General features: G+C 35.0%; 1 protein-coding gene and 1 long non-coding RNA gene across 3 annotated transcripts; both read right to left on the bottom strand.

Moving 5' to 3' along the window:
* Window positions 1-5,758: 5,758 nt before the first annotated feature.
* LOC112723841 (expansin-like B1) lies at window positions 5,759-7,945 on the bottom strand. Its single transcript, XM_025775234.3, has 4 exons — window positions 7,708-7,945; window positions 7,013-7,119; window positions 6,396-6,701; window positions 5,759-6,199 (listed from the first exon to the last, which is right to left on the bottom strand). Exons 1-4 carry the CDS (start codon window positions 7,856-7,858, stop codon window positions 6,017-6,019), a joined length of 747 nt encoding a protein of 248 aa, XP_025631019.1. The 5' UTR covers window positions 7,859-7,945; the 3' UTR covers window positions 5,759-6,016.
* A 3,598-nt stretch (window positions 7,946-11,543) lies between these two features.
* On the bottom strand, window positions 11,544-13,872 carry LOC112720610 (uncharacterized). 2 transcript variants are annotated; one of them, XR_003162287.3, is made up of 4 exons: window positions 13,541-13,872; window positions 13,198-13,337; window positions 12,911-12,972; window positions 11,544-12,044 (listed from the first exon to the last, which is right to left on the bottom strand). It is a non-coding gene; the product is annotated as an uncharacterized lncRNA (long non-coding RNA). The 2 variants fall into 2 exon arrangements; XR_003162286.3 differs by having other exon boundaries at window positions 13,198-13,547.
* Between the last annotated feature and the right edge of the window lie 8,816 nt (window positions 13,873-22,688).

Raw genomic sequence — 22,688 nt, 5'->3', positions numbered from 1 at the left:
CTAAACTTGGCCAAAGTATGGACTATTATATATTGCTGGAAAACCCTGGATGTCTACTTTCCAACGCAATTGAAAGCGCGCCATTTTGAGTTCTGTAGCTCCAAAAAATCCGCTTTGTGTGCAGGGAGGTCAGAATCCAACAGCATCAGCAGTCCTTCTTCAACCTCTGAATCTGATTTTTGCTCAAGTCCCTCAATTTCAGTCAGAAAATACTTGAAATCACAGAAAAACACACAAACTCATAGTAAATTCCAGAAATGTGAATTTAACATAAAAACTAATGAAAACATCCCTAAAAGTGACTAGATTCTACTAAAAACATACTAAAAACAATGCCAAAAGGCGTATAAATTATCCGCTCATCAGTGATGCATTCAATGTACAAGTAAATTTCATGGGACATTCTTCAAGGATGAAAAACGATTTCTTTTCAAAAACTTATAATCCTGGCTGGAAGAACCATCCCAACTTTGGCTGAAGTAACCAAGAACAAAGAAATTTCAACAATCTATATCAGCAAGCCAATCAGCAGAAAAACCTCTTGAGCTAACGGTTAACTCATTCATACAATAAATTGAGGCTTTCATATAAAAAGTAAGGACAACTTCCAAAAATTAAGAAGCTTCTATAAAAAACTTAAAGATATAAATTGGACAGATAGCTAAGCAATTGGCAGAACGGCCTACTAATTTCTTTCCAAGTGACACCATACTAAATCCTAGGAAATAATGTAAAGCCATCTCCTTAAGAAGTGAAATAGTAATCAATAAAGAGCTCCCTAAGAAGAACAAGAAGCCAATGAAAGACCCTCCAAAGGAATAGAGGGAGGAGAACTTAGAGGAAGCTCTTACACCAACAAAGTTCAAAAAAAGAAAAAATAAAAATATATGAATACAAAATTTCATACCCTCAGAGGCTCAAGAAGTAAGATCAATAGAAGAACTTTTCAAAATTCTTAGAGGTCTTCAAGAAACTACAAATTAACATTTTGTTTGCTGAGGCCCTTGAACAAATGTCTTTCTATACCAAATTTATGAAGGAGCTGTTGTCCAAGAAAAGATCATTTCAAGAAGATGAGAAAGTAATTTTCACCAAGGAATGCAATACCATCATTAAAAAAAATAAACTACCACAAAAGTTGAAGGATCCAGGTAGTTTTCAGATCCCGTACACTATTAGAGACATCACTATTGGTAAAGCTCTTTGTGACTTAGGAGCTAGCATCAATCTGATGCCTCTACCTATGGTGAAAAGGCTGCAGATTGAAGAGATAAAGCTGACCAGAATGTCATTACAATTAGTCCATTGATCAATAAAATTTTCACATAGGATAGTGAAAAATGCATTAATCAAGGTCAGAAAATTCATCTTTCCCTCCGATTTTATAATTCTTGTCATGGAAGAAGATGAGAATGCCTCAATCATCTTAGAAAGACTATTCTTAGCCATCGGACAGGCACTTGTTGATGTTGAAAGAGGAGAGTTCACACTAAGAGTTCATGAAGATCAAATGGATTTTAATGTCTTTCAAGCCATACAATGCCCAAACGAATTAGAGGAATCAGATGATTGCATGTCCATTGATTTGATTGACATTATAGTCCAATAAGTTGTGAACAAAGGAATCCTTGAAGACCCTCCATATCCTAGAGATTCTAAAGCTAAAGATGAATTAGACAATGTATGCTTCATGAAAGATGACACTGACAGGTGTTGTGACATACCTCAACCACCAACCTAAGAATCTTAACGTCAAGCTAGTGACGATAAAAAAAATGCTTGTTAGGAGGCAACCTAACCATGGTTAGTATTTTTTTTCTTCTTTGTTTTTTTGTTTAAGAGTTCATAGTCATCATCATCATCTTCTTCCCCTTCTTTCTCCTCTTTTGTATGCATATTTACATTTCTTTGTTTTAAGTTTATTCCAAAAAAAAAATTTGGGGTTATACACTAGACGACCATTACCCACGCCTGGCGTATGAATAATGAAGCTCCCAGGGGAGCATACATGCAAGGACGCCAAGCATCCTTAATCGACATCGGGCGTTTTCAAAAATACTCCTCATTTAAAATCATGTTGATTAGGATTTTATCTTATCATTTTTTTCTTTTTATGTATATATGCTTTTGTCCATAATTTACACCTATTATTCTGTCAATCTTTAAGTTTAATGTAAATCTCTAAGTTTGGTCTAAATTCTTAAATTTGGTGTTGGTAACACCATAGATCGTGAAGACCCGACACAAAAAGCAGTGATGATAACTGAATAGACTTAGGTAAGATCAGAATAAGATAAATCCTCTTTACTGGTGGTTAGTTATTTTCTTTCTCCTTTACTTTCATCCTTTCTGTTTTCATTTTCCTTGTTTTTCTCTTTTATTTACTTTTTCCTTCCTTGCATGCATAGCATATTCTATCTTTCTTTTCTCATCTTAAACTTAAAATTTGAATGCTTGTTCCTCCAGTAACTATCTATTTTTATGGAGCATATCTTGATGAAAATATTGAATTAAATAATTCAAAAACAAACAGTGGAGGTGCTTAAGTATATGCGGTTACATTTGAAAAAATTTGAAATACTTGAATCTTGAGGAAATAGAAAAAGAATCTTCAAGAATGGAAATTTAAAGAAGTATTATGAGAATTTGACCAATCAACTCCTTAAAGCAGTTTGAAAAAAAAAAGTCTAGAAAGATCAAAGAAATCAAAAGTTCCAAGGCTCTGAGCACCAATGATTAGGGCCCAGTTATGTGCCTGCAATATTTTTGTTTTAAGGATAGACTTAGGCTAGTAAATTCGAAGGGTGTTTTATCACCTGATAACTTGGGCCAACTGGACCGAGATTATCGATTGAAAGTCCGTTAAGAGAGTCACCTTAAAACAAAACATTAAGAAATTTGAAGAGGCTCTGGTCATCGATGTCTGGGTCAAAACCCTAGTTATGTGCTTGTCGTGTGACTATGTCAAGGAGAGACTTGGATAATTAGATCCGAGAGGTGCTTTATCACCCGATAACTTAGGCTAACTGGCCTGAGATTATCGATTGAAAGTCCGTTAAGAGCTGCCTTGTGTCAAAGCACTAAGAGTTAAAAGCCCACAAAAAATATTTTTCCTAATTTAATAAGAAGTAAACTACCTTCAAGTCATTCAAATTCAAAAGAATTTTCATAATACGATTCGAATTTTAGTTTTAGTATGCAAGATTCATGAAGGATAAGCAAGTCGAATGTAACCACAAGGATTATCATAAATCCAACTTTTTGTTTTCAATCTTAAAAGCTTTTCAAATCTTTTTCATTAAACTAAACCCTGTTTATCTTTTTTTTTTTTGCTTAAGGACAAGTAAAGTTTTAAGTTTGATGTTGTGATAATACATTATCTTAAGCGGTTTTTAAATTTCTATTTCATCTATTTTCTTAGGATTTAATCAATTTTTTTATGTTTTTTAAAAGAATTTAATAAATAATCAAATATGTGGAGTTGGAATAGTGTTCTTATGTTTTCAAAAACTAGTAAAAATCAAGTCCTTTTCAAAGAAAAATACAAAAGCAGCAAAAGTGCGGTCCAAGGAATAGAAGCGTGCCCTAAGAAGTGGAAATGAAGCACACACGCCTAGCGAACAACACGCATGCTTGGCGGATGGGTCTCCACCCCTTGCGGCCTTGATCTACACCTGACGGTTTCCTTCCACGCCCGGCGGACTCCCATGCATGATTCATGCACGCCTGACGGCCTATGCTCCACACCTGGCGTGCGCTCTGTTTTGGAAGGTGGAATTTTGGAATTTTTGTCCAATTTTTTTTAATACAAGTCTGGATTAAATATAATAACAACTCTCAAGAAGCACAATTAAGGTCCAAACTTAATTATCCACATCATTAGAGGTTTTAATCACATCCAAAATATTAAAAATTCTAAAAAATTAGTTATTAATTCTCTCTAGAAACATAAAAAATTCAATTGTCAAATTTGATTTGAATCATTTTTCGAATTTGAATTTACAAATTAGTAATTAGTTAACTTATCTTTCTATCCGAAAGATAAGATTAGGATAGTTATCTTATCTTCCTCTCCAAAAGATAGAGATAATATTAGTTTTAGTTTGAATTTGAATTCTAGAATTAGGATATAAATAAGTGAATCTAATTCATAGGGAGAGACACCCAGCTTCTTCATAATCTCTTTTTATTGTTTTCTTTTCTTTTTCATGGGTAACTAATCCTTTGTTAAATGGTTAGAAGCTCTGTTTATATTTTCTATAGGTTATTAATCTACGTTTATTTTATTTTAAAGTTTTGTATTGATCTATTTCATGATTGAGTTATTTATTCTTCATTCGGATTAGTAGTATCGAAAAGTATGCTAATCTATTTTAAATTTTTTTTATAATTAGAAAATTTGATATTTGAATTAAAACTTCAAAACTCTTTCACATGACTTTTTGAATTCAACTAGGAATAGTAGTTCAATTAGTGTGCAATACATGCATGATTTTCAATCACTCTAATTTTGAATAAGTGATATATAATTCGAATTAGAACAACTTTTGAAAATTGTGTTTTTCTTCTAAAAATTTAACAGGACAAAACTAGTGTGAATATGTGACATATAATTCGACTTAAAGACTACTTTTAAATCTTTTTAGAAAACTAAATCAGTTTTTGTGCTTAATCTCTTGATTAATTAATTGATGACTAATGCTTGAAAAACTGAAGAGCCAAGAAATTGAAAATCAGTTACTAAAAATGAGAAATCTTTATAAACTTCAAGATAAGTAAACAAGGTTTGATTTCTCTAAAAGTATAAACATCTCCAAAACCCTTGACTCTCATCAATATTGTCTTCTTTCAAATCAACATTCAAGCTCTCTGTCTCTTTCTGTAAGCGTTCAAGCATTCAAGGTTTTCAAGCTCTCAGCAAAACACAATCTTACCCTCTTCAATTCAGATTCTTTTAATTTAATTAGTTATTTAATCTGATATTTGCTTGCTCAATCCTTTAATCCTCGTGGTACTGATATTCACTCACCGTAGTATTACTTGAACGATCCGATATACTTGTCGGTATACGTGAGTTTTAATTTTCGCTCATCAACAATAGAATATGTAGTGTTTGCAATGTTGTCACTTGTAGTAGCCATGGATATTTTATTTTTGCGCTCTTGATACCATGACAATAATCTTGAGCAGTGACTTGTGCAGCAAAAAATCTATTCTTGGTTGAGAAGAAGACGAAAGAAATTCAGGGATATTGAAGTAAAATGAGGGTGCTTTGATGCTGAATTAGATGAATTGAGTTAGCTTCATATGTGCATTACATTGATTAAAGGGTAGCTGCTCAAGATGCAGAGACAGTAACATCCCTAACCAACTAACACGCTAATAAGGTACTCTAACTAACTAAACAGTTATACACTAAGTTAGTAAGTTCTTGCACAACTTCTTTCTTGTTGTCTTCTATCTTTTTTCTTCCTTTAATATTTTTGCTAGAAAGTTACTTCTAGTTTATAACATAAATCATTTTAGAAGTATTAAGAGTTGAAACTTACCTCGAGATCAAGCAAGTGTAAAAAATAGATTATTATCCTATTAAGCCGAAGATCTAATCTGAATCTAATTCAATTCAATATATTTGATAAATTCATTATTTTAAGTTTTCGAGCTAAAAATAGTTGGATCCGAAAATAATTTTTCAAAATTGTGTTAATAAAACATGAACTCTCCTAATTATTATTATTGGCCAAACAACAGGACAGTATGTATTTAATTTATTGTTGACAATTTATTTCACAGGTACAAGAATACATATTATTGTAGTCTCCACGAAGACTAACATACAAAAACAAATTCACCCAGCAATACACACACCACGCAGACACTCTCACCATTATTCGTAGAACCAGATCAGAATTTCATCTGAATAAGAGTGGCTATTTATTTATTTATGATATATTATATGATTCCAGGCCCAAAGTATGAAGTTTTAAGTATTAATTATTAAAGCTGAAGTCCATTGTCAAAAGGTAAAAATCATTTTCGGCTGCCAATTAGCAGGGATAGGTTTATTTAGTTCTTGCGAATAAGCTCCATGACAACCGGTATCTTGGAACCTCAAGAAGAGTGGACCCCTTGGTGGGTTAGCATAGTCAAACACTGCCCCATAAGCTCTCCGCAATGGAGTCCATTGTTTGCGTGAATCCTGCAATATTAGAGAGGTGGAATATAATATAAATATGTAATTATATTGATGTTATAGCTCCAACATTGAAAATAACTTAATAATCAAGTTATGTAACTAGCTAAGCCAATAAGTTATTAGAATCTCATTATTAATTTTGGTTTCAACATAACAGCCAACTTATTTAGTTTTCAACCAATTAACTATATGTATGTACCTCCCAGAATTCAACACTAGTGACATCGTATAATCCACCATGGCTGAGAAGCACCATAGCAAAGTATCCAGGGTTGCTGCTACTTTCGTGGATCTTAATAACAATCTTGCCATTGCAAGGAACTCTCTTGTATGCAATATCAAGAGTACCGTACTTTTTGAGCTCTTCAGATGCATTAAGACTCACACCCAAACTCTCAAAAGCGCGTGGGCTCAGTATGAAATCTGTTCTGTCTCCCTCACCATAATCTGTTGCCACCACGGTTACCCCGTTGACATTGCACAATGTTGGTACTTTACATTTAACCTGAATTACCATTATTTATTATTTTATATTATATTTGAAAAATAAACAAGTGTGAAAAAGATGACATAGAAAACTCATTATATATTCTTACAATTTTATTATATACATACAATTATATACATATATGATACAAATAAGAGGTACATCAAAGATAAAATTTATTTCATTCTTTGTTAAAAGATAAAATTTACAGAAACGAGTCCAGACTCTTCAAAAACCTTAAATTTGCCTCCTCTCTAACATCCTTTTAAACCAAATCTAGAACACTAACCTGAGGATTATTATAACGAGGAGTTGAGAGGGAAACGTACCTGATAGCATGCACCGCAGCCACTTCCACCTTTCCATAGCCCAGATACCGCTGCAACCTTGCCATCATTGTCCATCCTTCCATATTCGCCAAATCCACATGCTCCACCTAAATATATAGGAGAGACCGTGCATGATCAAAAAATAAGTTCATAAAATATATTCTTAGAGAAAAGGAAAAAGATACCATATATTAGTTATAATTACCATGGTCATGATCACTAGTGAAACTAAACATGAAAAATGTGTAAAAGGAAAACATACATTCGTATAAAGTATAACAAAATTATTTTTAAAAAAATAACTCAAAATGAATATTTTTATTTGTATTTGTTTTGCATTTGAGGCAACACTCATAAATTTATGTTTTTTTATAGTTTTAAAAATCAGATCGAGTTAGCTGATTTAGCTGATACAATTGGGTTAATCGAAAATCAGTCACTAGACCAGTTTGATTCATGTAAATTGGTAATAAATCGATTAAAAAATTTAAAAAAGACAATCAAAAAGTGAGTTAACCGATGGGAGTTATGTGATTTTTTAATAATTAACTAATTTAAAATAATAAAATATAAATTTTTTTTTATCAGAACAGAACCTTGTTTTTTTATTAAAAGGGTTGACCTCTCCTAGCATGCACTCCTCAAAATATATTGCATGATATGTGTAAATTAATTAAAGGAGGGTAATAACATACTTGGAGTCCCATAACCATCACGGGTACCATAATAGGATGCCCTAGAGTTCTTATAAGAATTCCAAGGGCAATAGTCATTATTAGTGGCGATGCTTAGTGCTGGTAAAAGCAATATAACGCAAAGAAGACCAAGTTGGTGCTTAAGCTCCATATCTAAAGAGGTAAGAAATGTAGTAAGTAAATGCAATAAACCAAAGTATGTGAAGGTATATAATTAACTAATAACAAATATTATTGAAAGAAGGTTTTGTGAGATTACAAGGATAGATAGTTGTCATATTTATAGTGCTGCCTTAGGTATAGATACCAGTGGTACGGTAGTGTATGAGGCCAATTGGGACCATAGGAATAATACGTTTTAAGATTGGATTGGTGATGTGGACCAGTAAGCATTGACCTTAACTAACCCAGGGAATAAGTTTCGTTATAATATCCGTACTGAAATACTACAAGAAAGAACCAAGTTTGTTTATAGCGCATGGTATACCATGCACGAAGGAAATAATAAAGTGGCGGACAACTTGAGAAGTGAAGGGAATCTTGAGAAATGAAAAAGAATCAATTCTTATGGTAATATTTTAGGGAGCCACTCACAAACACGTATAAAACGTCTTTTTAATAATATTTTTTAATAATTAAAATTTAATATATATAATCGATTAAATCGTATTATTTTTGTTAAAATTAAGCTAGATAAATTAATTTAACCGAAAAAATAATGAATCAAATCTTGAATCGGTCTAAATTAATATTATTTTTTATAAAAAATGACTATAATACATTTATTATAGAAAATAACAAATACTTCTATTATATATATATATATTAATTTTCAAACTCTAAATACTAATCCTACCACGACAGAAAAATAAAGGACTAGAATTTAGAAATCTCAAAATTAATATATATAATAAGAGTATTTTAATCATTTTTTATAATGAGAGTATTGTAATCATTTTTTATAAAAAAATAATATTAATTTAGACCAGTTCAAAATTTGATTCACCGTAAATATTTCTCATTATTTCACATATAATAATAGTAATATCTCTATATAGAACACTTTTAATAATTTTGAGAAGATAGAAGGGAAATATATATTATTTGAGGAGTGCTAGAGGCCAGTAACTTTTGTGATTTGTAGCCATCAAGTAGTCATCAATAATGATTTTAATGGTGTGAGATTTCATCCAATGGCTTATTTTTCTTTGCTGGTTACATGCTGGCCAGAATTTGGAAAAGTTGCTGGCCTCCTAGACTTTTCCATATTATATTATTGAAGGAATCAACATCTAGCTGCAAAATAATTCTGTTGAAGATTGTACATCCAATTCAAATACTATAGCATCCTAATTTTGGTTTGATTTGTCCCAAGCCCACAGATCATTATTATAATTGGTCAGTAAATATGATCTCAAAAAATTTTGATAGATGAATTAGATGAGACTTGATCATCAGGTCATATAGTGAAAAAATCTTAGATTTTATAAAAAAAAAGCGTTGTATAAAAAAAACACATTGGTGATGATACTAATAATAATGGGGATAATGCTAATATATACCATGATAATGCATGCTAAGATTATTAGGTTCCTTTCGTCATACTTCATCTCAAGTTGTTATTTCTTACCTACGATTTTCCCTGTTTGTAGAAGTAGACTTGTGATCAGTATTTTGTATGTAAGTTTCATTATACTAATTTCAAAGGTTTGATTAATTAATTAGTTGGTCAAAACGAATAAAGAATTAGTAGTATTAAGCTATAGCTGCCGATTGAATTTTTGCTATGAAGCCCCATGGATTGAGAATTCATGACATCAGAAAAATCGTACTCAATTGCATACATGGTTCTCGGCTCGGTCAGGTAATTAAAGAAGGTGATTTCTTTCGTATCCAATTAATTTGAGGGTATTACATATTTTTTTTACATGTTTCAATAAATTGATGATATATGTATTCATTAATTTTAATATTAATTTTAATTAGCAAATAAATTTTTAATTTTTAAAAATAAAAATTAATGAATTTAATAGGGATAAGTACTGTTTTGGTCTCTAACGTTGAGGGTTAGAATCGAAACCGTTTTTGATGTAATTTTTGACTTAAAATCGTCCTTAATATTGTATTTCATTTTAAAATCGTCCTTTCTAATAAAATTTTTAATTTATTTCTAAACTACCCCTACTTTAATAAAAAAAATTATAAAATTTTAAAAATAATAATAAAAGAAAACACGTTGGGGGCGGAGGAAAATGGTATACGAAGGGGGAGGGGAGAGAAAGGGGGAAGGCAGGAAGGGAAAGGGGGGAGGAGGGACGGCGCCGGCGGCAAAGCTTGGAGCCGCCACCGCCGCCAGGAAACCCAGCGCCAACCCAAACGCTTCTACTGGTGGTGGTGGTGATGGAGGAGAGGGAGGAGAGGAAGTGGAAGAAGCCGGAGAAGAAGAGGAAGAAAATGAAGGGGACGCGGGTTCGGGGTGGGGGGAGGGGAAAGGACGCGAGGTGGGGGTGGGGGAAGGGGAGAGGGGGAGGGGGAAGGGGAAAGGGGGGAGGGGACGGCGGCGGCGCCGAAGCTTGGAGCCGCCGTCGCCGTCGTTGTGGCCATCGCCGTTGGGGATCGCGAAGGAAAGAGGAGACGCGAGTCACTGCCGCCGCCTCGCCGCCTCATCTGCATCGTTTTCTGCTTCTGCATCTTGCTTATGCTTTCTTGCTTTCTGTTTTCTTGCTTCTGCTTTTTTGCTTTCTGTTTTCTTGCTTTCTGTTTCTGCTTTTTGGTTTGGTGTTGTTTGGTGTTGTTGCTGTTGTTTGGTGTTCTTGGTGTTGTTGTTGGTGGTGGTGGTGGTGGTGGTGGTGGTAGTGTTGGTGTTGGTGGTGGTGCTGGTGTTGGTGCTGGTTGTGGTGGTGGTGTTGGTGTTGGTGGTGGTGGTGGTGGTGGTGGTAGTGGAGGAGGTAATTATGCTGGTAGTGGTGAGGGTATTTTTGTCCAAAAAAATTAAAAGGACGATTTTAATACGAAAAAAAACGTTAAAGATGATTCTAAATCGGAAATTACGTTGGGGACGGTTTCGATTCTGACCCTCAACGTTAGGGACCAAAACAATACTTATCCCAATTTAATACATGTATAAAATATTTTATATATACATATCTTAATACACTATACATACATTTAAGTCTGGTTAAATCAAATCACCATATGTGATAAACCTTAAAAATAAATAATTTAAAAGAAAAAAAGAAAAAAAAATTAGAATTGAGCCGTTATATATGCTGCTGGAGAAAGAGGGAAGAACATAAAACCCTAATCCTTTTTTCTAATTTCGTCTTCTTCTCTTTTCTATATTCCCAGAAAAAATTTGTTTTCGTCTTCTTCCCTCTCCTTCACTCAGGATATACCTTCTTTTTCCTCCTTCCACTACAAAAAATTACCGGAATACCGACTGATTTAGCGACTGATTCTGGTGGTCGCAAAAGCCTTGATTGCTAATTAGAAAATAACGACCAACTTCGGTCGCTAACGGTTAGCGACCGATTTTTGAATAAGGCCACCAAACCTCTCACCAAAGAGTATCGGTCGCTAACATAATCGGTCGCTAAATGGTGACGAAATTTTTCGACGCTAAATCGGTCGCTAAATGACGACCAATTTTTCGGTCGCTGAATCGATCGCTAAATTGGTCGGTAATTCCTAAATTAAAAAAACTAAATTGGTCGCTAAAGCAGTCACTGTTCCTAGTCTTATAATTATAGATTTTTACTAATTTCACATTTACCACGGTTAAAACTTAATTTTATAAATAATTATATTTTTACACAAAATATAAAAAGAATCAAACATACTGAATTTTTCAAATAAATACCAAAAACATTTCCAGTACCATACATCTCATATTTTCAACATTGATCATTAGAATTCCATTGGACGATTCTTAGTTCCTTACAAGTAAAGAGGGAAAATAAAATTGGAAAAGTAACTGATGCAATTCTGAACTTGAAAAGGCAATCAATGCTGCAACCAGCAGAAAGCAATGTGATTCAACAAGTTAATGTTCAAAATAAATTTTATCAACTGAACACTGTAGTTGGAGAAACTTGCATACCCCAGGATGGGATTCAACAAAATCTCTCAGCCGCGCACGGAACAACTTCCTCAACAGCATGCCCAGCCGCCTTCGGTTGGCAACTCTGATTCATACTCCACCGCGTCATAGTTAATAGTGACATGCAGATCTGGCTTCATACAACTTGTCTTTTCATCAAACACTAACACCTTCTTAGCCACAATTGCCTCAGGCAACAAGAATTTTTAACTAAGCCAAATGACCAAGTGTAAACCTCCTAAACAAGCCACAAATCACAAATCATTTTTTTTTTTATCAAAAACCTTGAACCAACAACATTTGAACATAAAAACTATAGAAAATAAAAAATAAATGAAATAAACGAAGCAGAAGGTAACTGTAACTTAAAAAAAATAAAGAAACTTAAAACTCTCTAATACTCATAGATCTAAAACCACCAACATAAAACTACAAATTATGTAATAATATCTCTCTAGAAATAAATTACCCTAGCAGTAGCAATTATCACTTCAATTATGTTAAGTTGAAGCTAATATAGAGACCCAACTCCCAGAAATCCTCGAAGCTATAGCTAAGTTGTCCTCAATAAAAAAAACTAACACGTTTGTATGTGAAGCAACTTGTTTGCCAAATATATAGAGAGAGAAAATGAAAGAAAATTAAAAGATGAGACTATGAAAATAAAATTACATAGAATTAGAAAGCCATGAATAATGGAATAATGCAGTTCAGAATCAGGCATATTCAGACAAAATACCACACATTAAATTCTCAATTCAACTAACCAGCACTTTAGAGAACAGAACAAAAGCTATATTCAAAAAATTGAGACTCAAATGTAAATTAAACTCAGCAATGTTCAGGTGCATACAATAGCATCCCTATCTCAAATTCTCAATTCAAATTCTGTCCCTAATAGTGATAAGAAAAATCACCAAAAAAATACAATATTCCAATATAAAGACATAACAATTCAGTAAAATTGATTCAGAATAGATGCAAATTCCACTGAAATAATTCAGTGAAGAACAAAGGGAATTACAAACTCACATCTAAAACCAGAACTGACACACAAAAAAAAAAAAAAAAGAAATGTAAATAAAAAAACACCCAACACTATACCTGAACTCAGTTTGAAGATCTTTAGCAACAGCCACTACTTCATCCAAGTTTTCATTAGCTTCCTATGACAAACTCAACAGGTGTAATAATCAGAAGCAGAGCATCAATTAAGGAAACACTATGAAATGCATTAATTAATTAATTTGAGAAATATTTGAGACATAAAAATAATCTAGGTCATGAACAATTCCCATTTTGAAGTGGATCCAACTATGAAACTAACTCAGAATCAAACTAAAATTAATCAAGCTGAACTCATCTGAACATTAAAGAACGAAGATGCTTACCTCAGGTCATTGTTCTCACTTCTCATTACTTGATAGAGTTATTGTGGTGGTCAATGGGATCGAAGAGGAACACGGTGGTTTTCGAGGACTACTTCCCGGCAATGGTGTAGAAACTGGGGACTGAAGGGTTCATGAAAGAGCTGACAAGTATGGACCGAAAATCAAAACACATTTACACTAGTTTTCTTGAATAAAGAATCAAATGTATGGACCGAAGCTAGAAGATGACTTTCCAAATCAAAGCACATTTACACTGCTATAAGATTTGCTGGCCTTTTCAATTAAGGGAATGTTTGATTGAAAGATACAGATATGATGAAAATTATAAACCCTAGCTACGTACCAAGTCCTCCGAATTCTTCGACTTGCCAATTTCTTAAAGCTTTTTCACCTAATCAAATAATTAAATAATTAAACAAATTAACAAATAATTAAATAATACGCGACAAGGAGCAATAGCAAAAGTCAAGCTATAACTCGCTAAAGTTGGATAAAAATCGAGTTTTTTACTAAAATTCGCAAATCCTCTATCTTCAAAACTCATTACGCCAAAAGACATTTATCAAAATCCATATTCAAACAAAATGGCAAAAAAATTGCAACAAAACCAAACTTTATTTAAAAAGAAAGTTCGAGGTAAAATTTTCTTATGGGTTTATAAAGAAAATAAGTGATGTGTTGCAAATAGGCAGGTTTTTAGTTAAATATAGTTCTTAGAACTTCAAATAAAGGAGAATATGCTAAATTTTGAAACAACTTTATCAAAGTTTAAAGAATGACTATGAATTCAATCAAATAAAAGAAGAATTGATTTGTGTAACACCCTAACTACCAAAGCTCGCACTTCCGGCTGCGCGATTCTGATAGCTCGGACATTACGACGACACTTATATTATTTAATACTAAAATATGAGCCTGTTTAAAACTTTGAACCGCAATACCGCTCCCAAAGATACTTTCGTTCGATAACATACATCCATAAATACCATTCAACTTACAACAACTCATAAAGAGTACATCCATATATATACATAAATATATATAAATAATATTACAAACATAATCCAATACAATTCCTATCCCTCTTACAGATTATATCAAGATAAAGGCGAGGGTGCAGTAAACCATAACTAAAACAATACAGAGCATCACAACAACAATTAAATAAGCTCTTCGTAACTTCTGCGCCCATATCCTGAAAGGGGAAAAATGTAAGGGGGTGAGAACATCATCCTCGAAAGGGTTCTCAGTAGAGGGTTTTTGGGAATTACTGTAATAGGATACATGAAGATAAACCGTACCAGTGATTAATAACCGCCTTATGCCTCTTTTCAAAAACAACGGTTTACAATAAAAATAAAGTCGGAAATCTTTTCTGAAAGAGGAACCATTCAATTCTCAAAAACTCAAAAGCCTTTCAAAACGGTTTACCTATGCTGAAACAAAATAGCCTTTCATATTTTATTCCAAACCAGAAACACAAAACCAAAATCAACCATCGGTTCATCTCATTCCAACCACGGCCCTAGGCCCAAACAATCCAACCATCAACCAATCACCACAATCCAACAGAGTCCCAGTAGCAAAAACAAATAGGGAGATGCAAGCACAAACAAACAGTTATTGCAAGTAGAACAATTAGCAATTAATCACATAGGCAAACCAAGTATAGTATGCACACCCAAACAATGTCACATAGATGCATATGATGCATGCCTGTCCCTAGTTGCTGATGATATCATCTGTCGGTTATATAGCCAACCCGACACGTCCTGGTAGCTAACTATGGACAGAAACATCCATCGCGGAGCAAGTAGGTTTGAGCTACAACCCCATTGCTACTACTCGCTCAACCCAGAGCCAGTGGAATAACCACTACTGCGGCTACTACCCAGGCGGGTGTTTAACAGCTCAACCTGGAGCGAGTAGAATCACCACTACTACCGCTACTACCCAGGCATCACAGTCTCTGACCTGGAGCAAGTGGGACGAACCACAACCCTTGCTACTACCCAGGTATCTCAAGCATATATTCATTCAGTCCCAGTCATGGATCAACATCCATCTCAGCCATCTGGCTTAAATTCATAATTCATAGTCAGCCATACGGCCCATAACTCATTTGGCAATCAGCCATAAATCAATATCATACATAGCCATTGCGGCTCACGGTTCAATCCAGAACCAGCCAATATTCATAATCATACACAGCCATTCCGGCCCATAACAAAACAGCACTTCCACCATTCAACATCATCAAATTCATAAAACTGGCATTTTAGCCACAAATCACTTTTCTCAAGCCATTTCACTTTGAAATCAAACTTCAACTCTTTTTAGCCTTGGCTTTTAGAAATCTCGTTTCTCAAATCATCTCAGGCTCATAAGCCAAATTTACTCAAAGTGAGTTCCCTTTTTAACACAAAGCCGCTCTCGGCATCCTCTTTCCGAAACTTCCAAAACTATGGAAAGTTAAAGATTCATTTTGGGAACATTCAAAATCACCCATCCCACAATGGGATTTTATAACAAAGTTTCTCGACAGAGTCTCAAGTCTTTAGGGGAGAATAGCATAACTCATTTCGCCGAATTCATTTAAAATCATTAAAACCTTGGCTTTCCGATTTGAGTAATAAAATAGGATCTAAGCCAAACCGAGTCACGTAATCATTTACTTCTTTCAAAGCCGTTTCCTTTACTTAGGCAAAACCAGCTTCAACCCCCATGATAAATTCTAAAGCGTTTCAACTGTTCAAAATTGTTTTAGTCTTGCAAAAGTTCAGAGTTCAAAGAGTACTTAAAACCTTTCTCAAAACATTTCAAAATAAAACTTGTCAATAGACATTCAGGTTCTTTCAAAGTCATTGAAACTTCTTTAATTGAAACCCCAAAGTCAAATTCAAAGGCATAAACCCTTTTCGCATTCAAACAGCTTTAAAACACAAGTTTCATCTAAATAACTTTCTCTTGAAAGAGATACAATGCCTTTCTTAAGAAGCAAGACTAAATCACAATTTCCTCTTTACTAACTCATTTCGAAAGCATGAATCATCCTTTTCTTGATAATTCAAATAAAATAGCAGAAGTCTTTAACTCATCATTTTCCAGACAACATTTCAATAAAGACTCGGATTTTATAGAAATTTCGGCAGCACCTCCCCTAAAACTTGGACTTTTGCCACCCGGTTCGGGTCCCAACTAAACCGTTTCTCATTCCTTTTCAACAGCTCAAAACCAGAAATCAATTCAAAAGCAAGCTAAATCCAACAGTCGCCTCAATGGCATACCTCAAGAAAACCATTTCAAAAATCAACTCAATATCAACCGATTTAACTCATTTATAAAGCTTTAAAGAATCGGTTCCGCAATAAATCATTTATCAAAACCAGAGCAATTAAAGCAACCTAGGCTAGATTTCAAGAGCATTCTATCTTTCACATCATCAAATAATTGACTCAATTCAAACCAATCCTCAATGGATTAAACTCATTTCAAATATTTAAAGAATCAACTTCAAACATTACATTTCACAAGCCACACAACAATTCAGCCAAGCCAACATCCATAATCGTTCGAGTCAATCAAATAATACATAAGGCAGATACAATCACTAATTACACCATATCTCACATCAGTATCCATATGTAATAATTCCAATAATAAACTGTAGTTTTCGGAAAGCGCCCCTACCTCAAAACGCAAATCCATAACCCAAATGCCTCATCAAGTCCTTTCTGTCTCAAACCGAACTGACGGCAACCAAAACCTCAGCTCCAAGCCACTTTCGCAACAGTCTCAACAACTCTAATCGCAACATACAACAACCAAAACTCAATCTTATAGCAATTAACGCCACAAACCTCAGCGTATGATAACAGAACGGTAACTAAAGGGCTTTCAAATCGAAACGCTTACCGAACTAAAGAAAGAGCGGCTGAACCGAAACAGCAGTGGTCTCTGAACCGGTTCGGCGGTGGCCCCGGCAGCCACCTCCAGCGGCTGCGGTGACCCGACTCTGGCAACGGTGACTGAAACCAACATGCCGCAACAATAAAACTCCAGAATCTCATAAGAAACGAAAATCAAATTCGAAACCCTTACCGGCATACTTTTTTCGGCGACGGCAGCAGGGTCTCAAGCGACAGAAATGGCCAGAAGCTCCGGCGGCGGTCCCGGAAGTCACAGAACCATCCCCGGCGGTCAGAATCACACAGATGTAGCTCCCTTCTCCGGCAGCGACACCGGCGGCGGCCTGAACCCCTTGACATCATCAGAACAGCCGGCGATGACCAGGGACGCGATGAACACTGCGACAGCCACAGTAGCAGCGGCGTCGCAGCAGCGGACCCCTCTTCACAGCGACCCAGCGGTGGCGGTTCTGGAGGAACGGCGACGGCAGCTCAGCAACGGCAATGACAGCAGCGTCGCCTTCCCCTCGCACGAGCACGCGCGCTCCCTCTTTCTCGTGTCGGGCTCTTGCATCGCATCCCTCATGCCCGCAGTCCTGGGTTCGGCGCGGTTCAAAGGCGATCAACGGCGAGGTGCGGCGGTCAAACAGCGCCTCCTTCCTCTCTTGTTCTCGATCCGAACGGCTGTGACAAGGAGGATTCGACGGTGGCAACCTCCAGACATGGCGCCTTCCTCTCTTCGCACGTCCCCCTCTCTTGGTTCTCCATCATCGGCGACAAGGAAAACTGACGGCGACGTCGGCACAGTCACGTGGAACGGCAGGGTGTGGGTCAACGGCGGACGCGATTCCATCTCTCTCTATCCGCAAGTCCCCTCTCTGTTTCCCCTCTTCTCTTCTTTGAACCCCTCCTTTTGCTTCGTTTGTTTCTTCCTTTCTTTTCCTTTTTGCCTCTGCGTGTGGGTGTCTAGGGTAGAGGGGCAGCAGCTGCTACTGCTGAGTGTGAGTGAAGGAAACCGGGTCGGTTAGCAGGTCACTAGGTTAGGGTTTCATTTTCAAAAATTAGGGTTAGGGGTATTTTAGTAATTTTACTTAAAAATAGGGATAATATAGTAATTATAAATAAATTCTAATCCAATAATAATAATAATATATAAAATACTATTTGTTCATCAACTCTACAATTATTTTCAATAAAATGCCCAAATCAAATAATAAGAAATAATATACTTAATTTCTTCATTTTCCAAAATAGCAGTATTAATATTTAAAATATTACTTATCCAATCCAAATCATAAAAATACTTATTATTTTATAACTATCAACTTTATAATTTAAATATAGAAAATAATCCAATAATTATAAAATTGGATAATAATCATAGCTTATCTCAAATCCAATAAATCAAAACTTGCCTTAATTATCTTTAATAAAATAATTTCTGAAATTAAGGCTATAAATAACCATATGATTTTGAGACTTGATCATAATAAGACTTTTCAAAAGTTCTGGGTCTTACATCCTACCCACCTTATAAAAATTTTCGCCCTCGAAAATTGATACAAAATGAAAGAAATTCCATAACAGTTCACCCTTGAACACATTTACGGAAGAAGCAAAAATATCTCATAATATAATGATATATACGATTTTCAAATACTTTGATTGTTATAAGCATAAGGATGAAAAGGTAGGAGTGTGATTGCAAGGCAAACGTTACAAGGTAGGCTCGATGCAAAAGATAACATGGGTCAATCATGTGATAGTAGGGCAAAGCATCAAAGGCTATAAAACAGGATGGAGTTAAAACGATGTGCTCAATATCCGCACACTAATCTCATATCGACCTCAAGGTTTCAACTTTCCAACTCCATCAAGCACTTTACAATCCCATACTCGATCACAAGCCTTACAACCGCAAACCCGTCCGCAAGGAACAAAACACCCACAACTCATAACGTTGCACATCTACCGCTTCAACTTCCGTATACACATATCACGCTTTAAAGAACTAACACATCGCGTTACTACGTCTACAAGTCGCACGTGATATCAAAATAATTCTCGAGTCTACTCAGAAGGATACAAGACTTTAGAAAGGAGAGTCAAATATCAAGGATAATACTCAAAGATTTGGGAGAATGTATCTAGGTCCAGATAAACAAGGACTCTCAAGCAATGAAGTTTGCTAGACTCAACTCAATTGGCAACTTCAAAGATGACCCTTGGATCGAAGAAGTTCAATAGGATTAATAAGAAGAAAATCATTGCATCAGTTTGAACAAATTCAAGCTGAGTCGAAGAAGTATGAGGTTCACAAAAGAGAATATCTCAAACCCAAGGCAAAGCTCACAAAACTCAAGAGCATAATTAAAAGTACTTCTGAATACATTGTTCTTAAAAGAATCGAAAACTTGCAGGAAAATCACCTCGCAGTCTAAAAGAAAAGTTAAGCAACAAATATCCTTCAAGAGGGTAACAAAAGCATAAACGTGGCTTTGCTCTAGTTCAATTTCACATCGAAGTAGATTATGTAGAGTTTTAAAAACAAACTGTACACAGGTTTGGCTAAGAGCAAAAATATTTCCTCAACTATTTTAGAAAGATAGTTAGGTGCATAATCTTAACCAAAAGTAGTTCAGAAGACTCGGAAGAAAATCAAATGCTTGTTCAAAAATTCTCAAAGTCCATATTCAAACAAGCGTGTATAACATTTATAGCAAGGACGAAAGAGGAAGTTAAACTCTTTTTAGAAAAGAAATTCCGAGGTAAAAATTTACTTACAATCTGGTAAGGAAATAAGTGGTGTGTTACAAACAAACAGGTTTCCATTAAACAAGGAAACCTTTCAAAACCTCATTTAAAATAGCGCATGTCAACTCTAAAATAATTTTGTCAAAAATTGAACAATGGTTTCAATTATAACCAAGCAACTGAAAAATAAGTTCAATTTAGAACTTATTCAAAGAGAATTCAATCTGCTTTATAAAATTCAAAACAAGTCTCCAAAAGTATACTTGAAATCACCATCTCGCTATAATATTCAAGAAAATTAGGATGTACTTGAAAAGGAGTCAAGCCATACAAGAAAAGATCTCAAATCAAAGTAGTTTAAACAAGATCCACTAGGCATGAGACATCAAATAAGCTCTCAATTGATCCTAAAGAATACAAAAGTCATAGAAAAGACAACTCAATCATTAGTAATCTCTCAAGGATAAGTCTTTGACTAAAAACTCTGGTAGAGACAATGAGGGGATAAATGATGCACTATTTTGAAACGAATCAAACTTACTCATATAAGAATGAGATTCACAAAAGAGGACAAACCAAGATCAATGGCAATATTCACAAGATGTAAAAGATCAGTTAAAAACAAAGTCAAGCATGACATTTATGGAGATGGAAGGTTTAAGGAAGACTTTCGTCCGTTCGTAAGAAGAAAGCCATGAGTCCAATATTTTCAAAAGAACAACAATGGCATAAACCATATAGCATGCTAAATCAAGCTCAATTCAAAATAAGTCAAGTAGAGCTTATCAAACGAAACTCAACCGAGACAAAAGTGGTAAATCCTTTCTTTTCAAAATTTTGAAAAATATTCAAATACATAATCAAATGAAGATGTGCATTGGAACTATAGTAAAATTACTAGAAAGTCAATTGTGATTCAAAGTAAATGCAGTTCCGTAAACCAGTAAAAGTACGGTCGAGGTATTAGGAATAAATAGTTGTTAGACTGTATAAGTAATCTCAAAGTTTCATATATAGAAAAGTATATATCTAATCAACAGCAATTTATAAAATCTCAAAATTGGCTGTGATCACTGTCAAGTAAGAGAAAAACTGAATCAACAATTTCTCAAAGAATGGACTCAGAACCCAGAGTTAAAAGTCACAGCACATTAAGACAAGTTCAAGGCTATATCAAAGAATACTTGAATCAAGAAGAACTCAAACAGAGGAAGATAGATGCAACAGGGATCTTAAACCAGCATATGCACTTAAGGTCAAACAAGAATACATATTGATAGAGGAATAGAGTTGAAAAATCAAACTACTTTCCAAAGGATTAGAAAACAAGGACTTCAAGTTAGGATACAAAAGAACAGGTCAACTCGAACAGAATTCAAGACACACAACTGAATAGCCTCGAGAAATAGTTTCTAACGTTCCCAAAACCCGCGATTTGCTTTACTCAAAACTCGTATTTCATCTATGATAACCCATCAGTGCTTTCATATACATAATTCACCAGTATTAAGCCGGCCAAACTTAATCTCAGGAATTATGCAATGCAAGACTAACAGCGTTAAATCAATAGACCGCCATGTGTATAAAGCTCTAATCCTCGTCATTCAACAAGACCTAATACATGACAAACTCTCAGAGTATGCAATTGAAGCATAGTCAGTCCATTCCTCAGGCTCTACAAGAAGAACTGCTCTGATACCATAATGTAACACCCTAACTACCAAAGCTCGCACTTCCGGCTGCGCGACTCTGATAGCTCGGACATTACGACGACACTTATATTATTTAATACTAAAATATGAGCCTGTTTAAAACTTTGAACCGCAATACCGCTCCCAAAGATACTTTCGTTCGATAACATACATCCATAAATACCATTCAACTTACAACAACTCATAAAGAGTACATCCATATATATACATAAATATATATAAATAATATTACAAACATAATCCAATACAATTCCTATCCCTCTTACAGATTATATCAAGATAAAGGCGAGGGTGCAGTAAACCATAACTAAAACAATACAGAGCATCACAACAACAATTAAATAAGCTCTTCGTAACTTCTGCGCCCATATCCTGAAAGGGGAAAAATGTAAGGGGGTGAGAACATCATCCTCGAAAGGGTTCTTAGTAGAGGGTTTTTGGGAATTACTGTAATAGGATACATGAAGATAAACCGTACCAGTGATTAATAACCGTCTTATGCCTCTTTTCAAAAACAACGGTTTACAATAAAAATAAAGTCGGAAATCTTTTCTGAAAGAGGAACCATTCAATTCTCAAAAACTCAAAAGCCTTTCAAAACGGTTTACCTATGCTGAAACAAAATAGCCTTTCATATTTTATTCCAAACTAGAAACACAAAACCGAAATCAACCATCGGTTCATCTCATTCCAACCACGGCCCTAGGCCCAAACAATCCAACCATCAACCAATCACCACAATCCAACAGAGTCCCAGTAGCAAAAACAAATAGGGAGATGCAAGCACAAACAAACAGTTATTGCAAGTAGAACAATTAGCAATTAATCACATAGGCAAACCAAGTATAGTATGCACACCCAAACAATGTCACATAGATGCATATGATGCATGCCTGTCCCTAGTGGCTGATGATATCATCTGTCGGTTATATAGCCAACCCGACACGTCCTGGTAGCTAACCATGGACAGAAACACCCATCGCGGAGCAAGTAGGTTTGAGCTACAACCCCATTGCTACTACCCGCTCAACCCAGAGCCAGTGGAATAACCACTACTGCGGCTACTACCCAGGCAGGTGTTTAACAGCTCAACCTGGAGCGAGTGAAATCACCACTA

The sequence above is a fragment of the Arachis hypogaea genome, chromosome 11 (assembly GCF_003086295.3).
Source record: "Arachis hypogaea cultivar Tifrunner chromosome 11, arahy.Tifrunner.gnm2.J5K5, whole genome shotgun sequence".
NCBI lineage: Eukaryota > Viridiplantae > Streptophyta > Magnoliopsida > Fabales > Fabaceae > Arachis > Arachis hypogaea.
The sequence above is the reverse complement of the archived record's forward strand: the minus strand, read 5'-3'. Positions and strand labels throughout refer to the sequence as shown.